Below are 12,767 nucleotides of genomic sequence, written 5' to 3'. Positions count from 1 at the left end.
CACTTCTCAGCCGCGGCAGGGCTTCTCATGCTCCCGTCCTTGCTCCATATTTGGGGGGAAAGGAGCCTCTTGCAGAATCCGAGAACCAGAGAGGCCTGCACACTTCCTGGGTCCCCCTACTTGAACTTCAAGCCTCGGCCTAACAGAACATGCCAGTGCTTCTGGCTGAGAAAGAAGGACGAGGAAACAAAGAAATCCATTTTGGGGTCCAGCCTCCCACCTGCTGACCCCCCAGTGGTCCACAGGAGGAGGTCCTTCCCGAATGTCCAGGCCCTGGGCCTAGGGCAGAGAAAGCTGTCTTCTCCCCTGGGCTGGGCAGGGAGCTCATGAGGAGGGGCTGGCTGCTGGGGCTGTCCTCTGGGGCCTGGTCCTCTTCTGGGGTCTGGCTGGTCACCACCAAGCTGGCCAGATAGTCCCTCGGCGGCCCAGTGCCTGTTGGGTGGGAAAGCTCCACTGTCAGAAGGTGCCCAGCATGCCCCAGGCACTGGGTGGACAGCAGAGAGGACAGGCGGGACAGTGGGAAAGATGGTACAGGTGAGCCGCCCTCGAGGCTGTGCTGGCCGGCCTCTGGGTGCCAGGGGCGAGGCCCCACCTCACACAGCCTCTGGCTGCGGTCCCCATGCTTCTGAGCTCTGCTCTGGACGCTTTCCTGTATAGGACAGCGCCGGCTCCCAGTGTGACTGTTCAATCACCAGCACCCCCAACGGCTCACCCCATGGCCCCCGGTGCCCCTCCCCAGCCCTGGATCTCTTCTTTTCCCTGAGCCTTCATCCGGTAGAAATGTGCCTGATTTCCCATTTCCAAGCTTCTCCCCAGACATCCAGAAGGCTCTGGTGGAAAGACTGTCTCCTAAAACACAGGGGTCTACAGCACCCCTTCTGTAGCCAGGGCCCCGGGTGGCGATGCACGTGAGTGAGGCCACTCTAGGGGCCGAGACCCTGGGAGCTGTCGGCAGGCAGCAGGGAGCTCTGCCTCAGGAGAGTGGAGGACCCCCAGAGTACAAGGAGATGCTGGCGTCAGGAGGGGCCACGCAAGTCCACCCCTTTGTTTCTTGAGCACCTGGTACATTTAGACGATGCTGGCCCCACAGAGACACAGTGTGAGCCTGCAGCAGCCCCTGCTCTGTGGGGTCCCAGCCATCAGCCAGGAAAGCTCATTCTGAAGTCTCGACAAAGTGCTGGGGCACGGGGGGGGGGCTTCGCATAGGAGGTGACCCCAGGAGACCATCTGGGGGTGCTGAGCATGTCCAGATGGGCATGAAACAAGGGCTTCACGGGGTGGGGAGCAGGACTGGAGAGGGGGTCCTGGAATCTTCTCTTGCAGTGACTCTCCAGACAGTTGGAATCACAGGAGGGATGGAGCCAGGAGGCAGTTACCCCGCGACGTGATCTGTGGGGCTCAGTGCAAAATGGGGGACCTTGGTTTAAAAATCAGGATGAAGCTTTTTCTTTCCTCCACGAATTCTCCAGACTGATCGCGCTGTTTTTTATTTGGTTTCAGGTCGTGTTCCTTTGGACACTAGGACACTTAGGGGATGAGTGTTCACCCTCACAAGTACCCAGGACCCCACCCAGAGACTCAGTCTCAGCCCGGCCCCTCGGGGGCAGGGGGCAGCTGTGGTTGCAGGGGTGGGGCTGGGGGTGGGTTGGGGGGGTCCAGAACCTGGGAGATGGAGGGAGGCGGGCCGTGTGTGAGCCGAGGCTGCAAGCCCCTGTGTGTGCTCTGTCGCCCCATCCCATGTCACTTCTAGAGCACGGATTCAAAGATAACATTATTCAGACCTTCAGTAGGGTGACGGCAGAGCCTCAGCCCTGAGTGTGGTGCCTTCTGAGCCCAGGCTGTGCTGCCGTTCCGGGTCTGTGTGTTGTAGCCGGCCGGGAGGCTCCTCGGGCGTCTTGGGTTCCTGCCCCGAGAGCCTGGCCGGGATCCTGTGAGGTGGGTCCCAAGAGCACCTTAGGCCTGCCGGCCCGGGAGGCCCACCCACACCAGCTCGCTCCACACTCGGAGCACGACGAGGCCTTCAGGGAGGTGCTCCTGCTTATACTTTATTCTTCACCCACCCCCGCCAATTCCTAGGGTCTTTGGGGGTCCCAGAAGCCTTCCCTGGCTCCCGGGGTCTCCCCCGACTGCCCCGGGGCCCCCAGCAGAGGAAGCGCAGCCGCAGCTCCCTGTGGGTCTGGAGTGTGGGGGCTCGCCGGTGTCACGTGGGGGAGAACCTTGGCGGGTTCCTTGAGGTGGAGGGCGGGGTGGGGTGGAGGGTGGCGGGCCCCGGGTCACACACCTGCGGGAGGTCACGACGCCAGGGGGTGGGGTGGCAGGTCTGTCTCCCAGGCACTGTCCCGCCGGGCTAAGTGGAGGCGCTGGGGGTGTTTGTGTCGGTTGGCTGTGGGGTCCCTCCCAAGGGAAACCATTAGTCACCCTGGCGCTGGCTGGATGTGGAGCCAGAAACACTGGGAGTTTCGGGACTGCGCCAGGGGGTGCAGGGCCCTGGCGCTGGGCTGGAGGGGGGGGCAGCTGAGGCTCCGAGCGTGCCCTGGCCCTGGCTGTCGTGTGTCTGTGGGGGGGTGCGCGTGGGTGTGTGTGCTTCAGACTGCCCGGGGACGGGCTCTGTCCTGTCTGTGCTTCAGCACGCCGGCCGCAGGGGGCAGTGTGGACCTGGGTTCAAGTCTCCCTTGCACCGACTTTCCCAGCAGCCCCAAGGGGCAACTGAGATGAGCCAGACCTGCCACCCCGATGTTCGGGGTGGGGGAGGGGCGCATGCCATGTCCGCAGACAGAGAGGATATGGTCAGTGACAGCCGTGGGGTCCCTGACATGCCACGAACCAGATGTGCCACCCGGGGTGTCACTCAACGGTCTTGAAGCCTCAGTCCCCCCATCTGTAAGATGGGGATGTTCAGCATGCTGGTCTCAGAGCTCTTGGTGCATAGAAAGGACGCCATGCAGGGTGGGAGGCAGTGTCGCTTTCCTCTCACTCCTTCTCAACTGTTCCTGTCGGTGGCCAGACTCAGGGCAGAATTTCCCCAGGGCTGGAATAACTCTCAGCCACCCCAGGACGCAGCAGAAGGAGGAGCTCACGTCCCAGTTCGTCTGGCAGGGAAGACGGATGGGAGGGGGAGGATTTTCTAGGTGCCACTGTGGGCTATGCCACCTGCAGGACCGAGGCAGGGAGGCAGGTGAAAGACTCAGAAGACCTTACACGCAGCTTCCACCCCCACCCTGCGTTCCAGGAGGGTGGGCTCGGGGTGGGGGGGAGGGGCTGGTGTGCGAGGGGCAGGGGCCAGGCCTGGCTTTGGGTATACAGCTTGCAGAGTCTGGGGTCTGCCTGGGTTCCTGGGGACTGGAGCGTGTGCCGCACGCTCCGTCCTCCGCTCCACGCTCTGACTCAGCAGGAACACAGGCCTGGAGCACCATGTCTGGCCTGCCAGGGGCTGCCCACCTGGCCCAGGCCCAGCCAGGCCTCTGTGCCCTGCCAAGCTGGTGCTGAACATCTGCACAGAGTTCCCCAGGCCTCCCCCCACTGGCCCTGGCCATGTCGGCTGTCTGGTCAGCAGGCCACGGGCATGTCTGTCCCTTTCCTGGAGCCCCGGGCTGAGCCCTCACTGGGTCTCCCTTCATCCCTCCACCTGCGGAACCATCTGCCTCTCAGGAGAACCTTTCCAAGGCTGGCGGGGTGACCCAGACCTCACCTTTCCCGTCTGTAAAATGGAGCTATCAGACCGGACACCTCCTACAACGCAGAGTCCATTTGGGGGTAGGGGGCAGAGACTGGGTCCCCTCTGGAGCCAGACATCAAACAGGCCTAGGCTGGGCTTTGCCACCACCAGCCTCCCCTGTGACCCCAGGCTAGCAGCTGCTCTGTCTGGACACCCCAATACATGGTTCCCAGTGCTGGACCCAGGACGGCGGCCTCCCTGCTTGCTGCGCTGGGCCGCTGCCGAGGCAGCAGTCAGCAGGCAGCTGGGCCGGCCTGGCTGGGCTCCAGAGGCGCGGAGCGGGTTAAAGTGTGCGCCAGGCCTGCCGGCGGCGGGCGGGGGAGCAGCCTGGTGGGAAGTGTGAGTTCCTCCCTGTCTGCCTGACAGCTATAAAGGCAGCCCGGCCGCAGAGCCGCCACTGGGCTGCGCGCCTCCCTGGGAACCTCTCTTGTGGGTGCTCTTTGAAGTGGAGGAGGGAGGCGGCAAGGGGGAGGAGGAGGAAGGGAGCGAGGCAGAGCCCACAGCTCTCTGTACTCTGAGCCTCCCCCTGCTCCGAGCACCTGGCGCCGCCTGCCCACAGCAGCTCTGCCCCTTTCCCCGGGAGGACAACCTGCTGACCCCGGGCCAGGTAGGCCACCTCAGCCTTCCCGCTTCCCACCGCGGCCGTCCCAGGGCACGGGTGCAACTGCTCCCCCCAGCCCCCTCGGGGAGCTATTATATAACAGGAGGAGGGCTCACGGGGAGGGGTCGGGACCCTCGGAGCATGGCGAGGGTGGCCCCTCAGCGCCCAGCCTCGGGCGCCTGAAGTTCTTTGCGAGGCAAGCCTCTCCCGCTGGCCGGTGGCTGTTTTTGGACCCCAGGGAGGGATGGATCCTGCGTGAGCCGGACCTGGCCTGTGGCCAGCGGTGTCTGGGAGCCTTAATGAAAACCAAGTGTGGGGCCGGCTCAGCACCTGTCTTCAGCCCGGCAGGCAGGAGCTGGGGCACCGATTAGCCAATGGGACCGCCGAGGGGGGCTCTGTGCTTTTGTGAGGTTGGCGGGGGGGGGGGGGGGGCTGCGGATGGAGGCCTGCGGGGGAGGGGTGGCAGACGGGGCGGGGAGGTGGCAGGCAGGCAGCTGGTGAGGTGGGGGTCTCGAGGACTCTGGCTCCCAGCTCCAGGCCATCCTGCTGCCTTGTCCCAGCAGCGGTGTTCTGAGGATGCCCCGGCGCTGCCAGCGTAACTCCCGGAGAGCTGCAGGTGCTCGACCTGCAAGGCTTGATGGAGGGGAGAGGGGAGAGATCTGGAGGTGGCCTCAGGGCTGGCAGTGCTGGCAGAGCTGGGGGCTTTCACACCTTCTTCCTTGGAATTAGCCGGCTGCAGGGGTGAGTCCCTGCGTTTACTCTGCTCTTTGGTTTGGACAAATTGGCTTCCCTTTCTCGGTTCCAGGCTCCAGGGGGACAGGCTTGGTGGTTTCTGAAACCCCTTCTCTGCCTTGCTGGCAAGGGACACTTAGGACGGGAGACAAATCTCGGACAGAGGCTGCTGAGGCCCCTTCCAGGAGGCAGGTGTCCACGCAGAGAAAGCACATAGGCAAGGCCGAGAGCCCAGGAGGCTGGAGGGTCCCCTTGATTTGACCCCTGGCAGGAAGGTCAAATGGTGTTTGGGGCCGGCCGTGCCCACTTGCCGGGAAGGAGACAGCCCCGTAACCCTGGGTTGCCCTCTTTCCATGCTTTGGGGGCACAAGGGTGCATCTTGGCTTGGGGCATGAGGGGCACACATGCCTGGACCCTGCCCGGTCTGAGATCCCTGAGGGTCCTGGGCCCAGCCCCCTCACGGGCAGGGGTAGTGGTGGCCAGGGAGAGGAAGGGTCTAGCAGAGCAGGGGGAGTCCGTGGGCCCCTCCAGCCACCCCACGTGGCTGGCAGGGAGTTCACGCTCCCACGTGGGCAGCCAGCACTGAGCGGGTGAAAAGCCCCAGGTGCTTTTGCTCAGGCTGGTCCCACCAGCCACGGTGGTAGCCCGAGGTCTAGTGCTAGGGTACTTCAACCAACGGGTGAGGCCTGGGCCTACAGCCTCCTCCGCTGTCCCCTGTGTGCTCCACAGGCACTCCCCAGGGAGCTCAGGTAGTTGGAGGCGAAGCGCACTACAGGTCCCCGCCCGCCCTTCGGTGGGGGTGGGTGGGGGAGCTTAGGCTCAGCAAGCAGCAAGCACACCACCACCTCCACAGGGGGCTCGTGTCTGGGGCAGGCATCTTTAATCACTCACCGACCTCTCCCAACAGGACCACCAGGCAGCCACGAGCAATCAATCCCAGATAGCCTCTGGGCCTCGGGGCTCAGTGGGCCCCAAGGGCTCTTCCCTCTTCCTGGTCAGCCCTCAGAGGAGCTGGGCCTGGCCTAGCAGTGACGGTGGCCTTGCTTCCTAGGATGGATGGCAGACGGCAACCTTCCCGCTGGGTCTGGTCCCTTCTGGCTCTGGCACTTCTGGCTGGGGGTGCGGTATCTACTGGGGCCACGGTGAGTGGGGCACAGGGTCTCTCACCAGAGGGGCTAAGGCTGGAGGGGGTGTGGCAGGTGTAGGGCAGGTGTCCCAGGATCCCCGCATGCATTCCTGGAGCCCCACTCAGCTCCTGGCAACATGTCTTACAAGCACGTCAGACCAGCCCCGACGCAGGGGCCCTGGCCCCTCTAGATCCCTTGCTGATTTGACAGGATGAGGTCGGAGGGGGCTGAGTGCTTCCTTCCGAGCAAAGGCCTGGAGCGAGGCGTGTAGAGGGGGCAGGTGGTGTCCTGCAGAACCCAGGCCAGGGCCCAGGCTGCTCGGAGGAAAGAAAGCAAGGACAGTGAGTTGTAGCCTCATGTGCCCCAGGAAGCTCCAGATCTCAAGATTGGGAGGACCCAAGGCCCATGACTTGCGGGGAGTTCCCTCTAAGACCACCCTGGAGGTCTGGGCCAGGGTGACAAGTGACCCAGCCAGCGAACGTCCAGGGGCTGTGTCCTCCCGACCAGGGCCCAGGGATGGCAGGCCAGTCCTGCCCGGTGCTCCAGCCTTCTAACCGTCTGTGGGGACTCTCTCCCAGGACAACAGCCCTACGTCCAACAGCCTGGAGGGGGGCGCTGATGCCACTGCCTACTGGTGGGGAGAGTGGACCAAGTGGACGGCGTGCTCCCGCAGCTGTGGGGCTGGGGTGACGTCCCAGGAGCGGCACTGCCTGCAGCAGAGGTGTGGGGCTGGCGTGGGGTGGGGCAGCAGGTGATGGGCGTGGCAGGGGGTTGTGTCTCAGGCTGGGAGGGGTCTTCCGTTGGAGGCAGCATAGGCCAGGTGAGCGACAGGCTTCTCGCTTGGGCTTATTATTCTGTGCACAGGACCTGGGCTTTGTGCTTGGGATGCAGGGGTGAACTGGGCTGCGGTGGAGCAGTGGGAGTCAGAAGAATTAGGGGGGCTTCTGGGGCCCAGCCCAGAGGCCATTTGGATCAGGAGCAGGGTTGGTGCCTGCAGCTCACGGCTCCCCACCCTAGCCCAGCCCGTGTCTTCCCGCCAGGAGGACGTCCGTCGCGGGCGCTGGGAACAGGACCTGCACGGGCACAGCCAAGCGGTACCAGCTGTGCAGAGTGCAGGTGAGCCCCGTTCGGCGCCATGGTGAACCATCCCCCCAACAAGCTCCCTGGCAGATCACCTTACGTTTCTTCCTGGTGGCTCCCAGGCCCTCCAGACACTCTGTCCTGGGCCTGGCCCTTATTTCCTGTCGAAGAAAAGGATGGTGAGGGGTGCTGGGCTCAGAGCCCCTTTCCTGCCTCAGATCAAATCTGTCCTGCCCACCCCGTCCCTCCCGCCCCCCGCTGTGTGCTCCACACTTGCTTCTGCTGGGGGGGCTTGGAGTGTCGCCTCAAGGTTAGAGATCTCTGGCAACGGCCCCCTCAGTCTGCTCACAAGTCCTGTGTTAGGTGCTCACCGGGAGAAGGACGGTCCCACCGGGCATCCCCGTCGCCACCTGTGAGAAGTCCCACTGCAGCCTTCTCCAGCTCCCGGGCGCTGACACTGTCAGCCTCCCACGGGGGGAGGGGCACTGAGCCGGGGCTCAGCCTCCAGGCAGCTTTCAATGGAGCCCAAACCATTTTGAACCTGAACTCCCAGTCACCGTGTGGCAAGACAGCAAGCCACTGGGGTCTTTCTGTCCCCGAGACCCGGTGTCTGTGTGGCTGTGTCTCTCACATGTGCACGCGCAGGGGGCTAGGACCTGTGTTGGCATCACTAGTCCACTCCCCTCCTGGCTGCTCATGAGCTTCGGAGGGAGACCCACCTAAGTTCGGGTTCTGGCCCAGAGTGACCAGCTGCCCCCCACTCCCAGGCCTCTCCTCTTCTGTCCTGGGGAGACGAGCCCACCTCGGTCCATGAGCCATGTTCCAGCACTGCGGCCATAGCCGCAGACACCCAGGTGGGCCTCTGCCCAAGGATGCAGGGCGAGTGGGGGCCAGCACGAGCACCACCCAGGCCAGGCGTGCCTTCTGCGCCCTGGTGTGTCTGGGAGGAGGCAGGGCAGTGGGGACATGAAAGGATCCTGCCCAGTGCACGAGGGGGGCCAGGCATGTACGTGTTTGAGGGGCGACAGCAGCCCTTCTGCTTGTCCTTGCTCCTTCCAGAGAGCGAGTGACACTGAGGGAGAATGAGAGGCCACCGCGCGGGCCTCGGCGCTGGCCCGGCCATCCCGGCTGCAGCCACTTCCTGCTCAGCCGGGACAAAAATGCCTTTGTCGGGCCGAGTTCCTCCTGGAGCCTCCCATCTCTCGCCCTGCAGGAGTGTCCGCCGGACGGGAGGAGCTTCCGAGAGGAGCAGTGCATCTCCTTCAACTCCCGCGTGTACGACGGGCGGACGCACCAGTGGAAGCCCCTGTATCCCGGTACCAGGCCCTGGGCCACCTCGCGGGGGGCAGAGGGCAGGGAGGCCCCTCCCCTCCAAAGGACCCACACCCGATGGCCCCCTTCTGGGGATGGGTGGGCAGGCGGGAGGGTGAAGCCCAGAGGGAGGGGGCTTGTCCAAGGTCACAGGCAACAGTGACAATGAGTTGGTCTCTCTCACTCCTGGAGTAAGTTCCGGGGTGCCCAGGACCAGTAGCCCAGGGCCAGCAGTTGGCTCAGACCTGCTGCGGAGGGGGCAGTGCCCCTACTCACAAGGAGGCAGAGGCTGGAACTCGTGGAACCCAGGCTGGGCCAGACCCCCAGCATCTCAGTCTTTTTTGCCACTGAGACGCTGGGCCAGCCCCTTGCCCACTCCAGGCCTGAGATTTTCCATCTGTGCCATGGGTGGGAGGACTCGGTCTCCGTGGATGGGAGAGGGGAAGGCCCCAAATCCCGCCACCCCCCACCCTGAGAGCCTCTGTCTCCCTCTCAGATGACTACGTCCACATCTCCAGCAAGCCATGCGACCTGCACTGCACCACCGTGGACGGCCAGCGACAGCTCATGGTCCCCGCCCGCGACGGCACGTCCTGCAAGCTCACCGACCTGCGAGGGGTTTGCGTGTCTGGAAAATGTGAGGTTGTTAAACATTGTAGCAAAAGTCCCGCTGGTCTCATTGCACTGACCGCCCTGCCTGTCTGCCTGTGGCAGGGGTGGCGCCCGGGGCCTGGGTCTCAGCGCCCTCCCAGCGGCCCTCTCCGCCTCCCTTCCTGCAGCCCATCGGCTGTGACGGGGTGCTCTTCTCTACCCACACGCTGGACAAGTGTGGCGTCTGCCAGGGGGACGGTAGCAGCTGCACCCACGTGACGGGCAACTACCGCAAAGGGAACGCCCACCTTGGTAAGAGCCCCCTGCGCCCCTCACCCGGGGCCCCGGCTGTGAGCCTGTCCCCTGCATGCTGTTGCGTGCCTCTGTGCAACTTGCCTTCTGTCTGGGGCCACCTGATCTGCCCCACTGGGCCCAGGTGGGCTGGCCAGGTGCTCCTGAAGACCCCCTATGGCCAGGAATCCTGAGCGGCTCTTTGTTGAGTACCTACTGATACCCCCTTGGCTGAGGGATCATGTCTGACCTTTGCAGCAACACCCGAAAGGGGAAAACTGAGGCACAGTTCCCCTCCTCATAGCTGATGTGAGATTTGAGTCTGGGCATGAGCGTTCTGGGGCCTAAGCCCTCGAACTCAAGTTTCGGGAGGATGAAGGGACGCGGACGGAGGCTGATTCCGGCACCGAGCCAGCCCCTCCCTTCCCTAGGCAGCGGCATGGACAAGTCGGTTCGGCAGGTGTGCTGGCAGGTGGCGGGGCTCAGCGGGCGCTGGCGGGGCGTGGTGGGCGGGTAGGGGTCTGAGCACATGACGGGACTTTATACTTTGGAACGATGTACTTCAGCACTTGGTGTTGAACTGACTACATTTCTGGGTCTCAGAAAATACTTGTGGGGTCAGCCTGGGTTAGCACAGCCCTCAGACTGGGGAGGGTGGGGCACTTGAAACCCACTTGGCATCTGGGGAAACTGAGGCCCACGCTGGGAACTCCTGCTCGAGGTTCCCGAGGGAGGCTGGGCACGTCTGGACTAGTTGGAGCCACCCTGGCCTGGCCGTAGGGACCCTGGCTGCCTCCTGGAGGTCCCACCCCCCACAGGAGGGGTAATTTCAGAGTTAATGATAGGGCGTGGACGGGACCCAGGGATGGGCATGCGGGACTGAGAAGGGACAGGGTAAGGGTAGCAGGGAGTGTCTGCGATGGTTGGCCCGGGGCAGAGCGGCCAGATGGAGGTCTGAAGAACACTTAGCCAGCGTGGCAGACGGAGGCTGCCTTCTGCCAGATCCCGGGGCATGGAGGTGGCAGTGCGTCCCTCTCTGGGCACGGGGGGCCATGTTCTGGGGGCTACAGGAAGGCTGGGGAGACAAGGTCCATGCCCCATGGAACTCCCACCTTGGGCGGCTGGAGGCTGACACTTCCAATCCCACCTATACCTGCCTAGTCCTTTCTGGGCGCCGGGCTGAGGCTTTCACACCTCAGAACATCACCAGGCAGGTACTGCCACGCGTGCCACGTGGCAGGTGTGGACACCGGCAGAGAGAGGCGAAGAGGTCACACAGCCAGAGGTGGCAGAGCGGGATCTGAACCCCGACAGCCTGGCTCTGGGGTCGTGTGGTCCACTCTTCCTGATGAATGTGTGTGTGTGCTGACCGTGGCACCGCCCCGCTCCTGTAGGAGCCATTATTAAATGCACGGGAATCTTGTGAGCCGGCTGCTAATTTAAAAAGGAATGTATTTAACCCTACGTTTAGATAAATGACGATTAAACCAAGTCCTCACTTCCTGTTCGTTTTACAGCTCTTTGTACCGTGGGTGTGCTGCGGAAACACCGTTGGGGCCGGTGGGCTAGCGTGCGCCTCTCCCCTGCTCTGTCTGCACCCAGCCCAGTACGCTGGGAGCCCGAGCTCGGCGGCCGTGGGGGGCTGACACCGCGGGGATGGGCCCCTGCTGCGGACCAGAGCGCCCCCCGCGCCCCCGCCAAGAGCCTCTTAGCACCCTCTGGCTGGGAGGGACAACTTAGGGCCTTTGGGGACCTGCAAAGCCTGCAGGAGGCGTGGGCAGGCACGTGTGGACTCTACTGTGACACGGGTGTCAGCACCCCACAAACCTGATTTCTGAAAACACAGTCACCGTTTTCTCCTGGGAGACTTTTCTATCTTCGGGCTTTTAAAATCTTTCCTCCTTCGCCTCAGACCACCCTCCACCCCCTGCTGGCAGCACCTCTCCCTTCCTCAGACCCCTCTTCCCTCGGCCCCGTCGTTGGGCATCTCTGTGGAGGGTCCCTGTGGCTGCCTCCCGGCCTCCGTGACAGGCCCTCGGCTGTGTGTCCTCATCCGCATCTTCGAATGCAGTGAGCGCTTAAAATCCTCTTGATGCCGTGACAACATGGGCTTTTAAAATAATAGTAGTGACAGGGCCCTTGGTGCGAGGCTCAGGGCCCTGCAGACATCTCCCCACATGGCCTAGAGTGGGAGGCAGGGTCCCTGTGCACAGACGAGGAGACTGAGGCCCAAGGGCTCAGGACCATCTTGGTGATACGTGGCAGAATAGGACCCAAGTCTGCTGGACTCTGTGGCCTGTGGTGTCCCTCCGGAGGGGCTGGGGCAGGGACCCATGAGTGTCACCCATGACCTTGGTAGGGGAGGGTCATGGAACCTGGGTGGCAGGCCAGCCCTCTGGCGTCACGGGGCTTTTCCACAGGGCCTTGAACTTGGGGGCAGCCGTCGAGGGAGGGCTGCCTTAGCCCGTCGCCCACCAGGAGCATGGGAGGGTGGTGACTTTCCAACCGAGACGTGGTAGCCACAGCCGACCCGCCCTTCACTATCACCCGATTTCCCCCAGGTTACTCTCTGGTGACCCACATCCCGGCTGGTGCCCGAGACATCCAGATTGTGGAGCGGAAGAAGTCTGCTGATGTCCTGGGTATGTGTGTGGGGCCTGGGTGCTGCCACACGGGGGCTTGTGGTTTCGTAGGGGGCAAACTGTATGGGTGCAGGAGGGGCACTTGACCCTGGATCCGTCCTGTAGGAGAGGGTCAGGCCCCGGAAGCCAGAACTTGACCTGGGCGTGTGTCCGTGTGTGTTGGGGGGTCCTAAGGAAGCTGACCTCACCCTGTGTGGAAGGACCTCTACTCAGAGCTGCTTGACAAGGAGGGGCTGGTGAGGACAGGTAGTGAGTTCCCCATCCCTGGAGAGCCTGGCACAGGCCAAGGCCGAAGGCGCTGGAGGCGGGGTCTCTGGCTGCCCCCCCCCCCCCCGCTTCCAGGGCACAAGAGTTAGAGTCAGGAGGTGAGTAGGTTGAGATGCAATGAGGGCAAGTAGGTGGCCAGTCGGAGGCCACAGGGGACGCGAAGCAGAGGTGAGGTTCACGCTCAGCCCTGGCGGCTCTCAGGTCGACGCTCTTGCCACTGGAGGGTCTCTGGGGGCGGCTGGACCGTGGTGGGAGGGGTCCTTCCACTTGAGGATTCTGGGGTGACTTGCATAAGTGGCTGAGGCGGTGAGGCCCCGAGTTGGTGACAATTTCTGGGAAGTCTCCCTGTGTAGTTGGAGCGCTGTCTACTCCCCCGGGAGGCAGCCCGAGGCCCTTCTGGTGGAGGTGGG

The 12,767-nt window shown here is 63.6% G+C and overlaps 1 protein-coding gene across 3 annotated transcripts in view; it reads left to right on the top strand.

Moving 5' to 3' along the window:
* Window positions 1–12,767, top strand: part of ADAMTSL2 (ADAMTS like 2) — a 43,093-nt gene that overhangs the window by 5,891 nt on the left and 24,435 nt on the right. For 2 of the 3 annotated variants that reach the window (XM_087869226.1, XM_087869225.1), the window contains exons 5-11: window positions 6,100–6,190; window positions 6,754–6,896; window positions 7,216–7,291; window positions 8,469–8,571; window positions 9,063–9,208; window positions 9,346–9,469; window positions 12,010–12,090. In XM_087869226.1, the coding sequence (XP_087725352.1) occupies window positions 6,101–6,190; window positions 6,754–6,896; window positions 7,216–7,291; window positions 8,469–8,571; window positions 9,063–9,208; window positions 9,346–9,469; window positions 12,010–12,090 (763 nt within the window). In that variant the 5' untranslated portion in view covers window position 6,100. Of the gene's footprint in view, window positions 1–4,094; window positions 4,323–6,099; window positions 6,191–6,753; window positions 6,897–7,215; window positions 7,292–8,468; window positions 8,572–9,062; window positions 9,209–9,345; window positions 9,470–12,009; window positions 12,091–12,767 lie in introns of those variants that run through there. The other variant, XM_045771173.2, reaches the window with a different exon arrangement.

The sequence above is a fragment of the Ursus americanus genome, chromosome 18, assembly GCF_024610735.1.
Source record: "Ursus americanus isolate L20-20 chromosome 18, mUrsAme1.1.p, whole genome shotgun sequence".
NCBI lineage: Eukaryota > Metazoa > Chordata > Mammalia > Carnivora > Ursidae > Ursus > Ursus americanus.
Note: the sequence above shows the minus strand (reverse complement) of the source record. Positions and strands in the feature narration are given on the sequence as shown.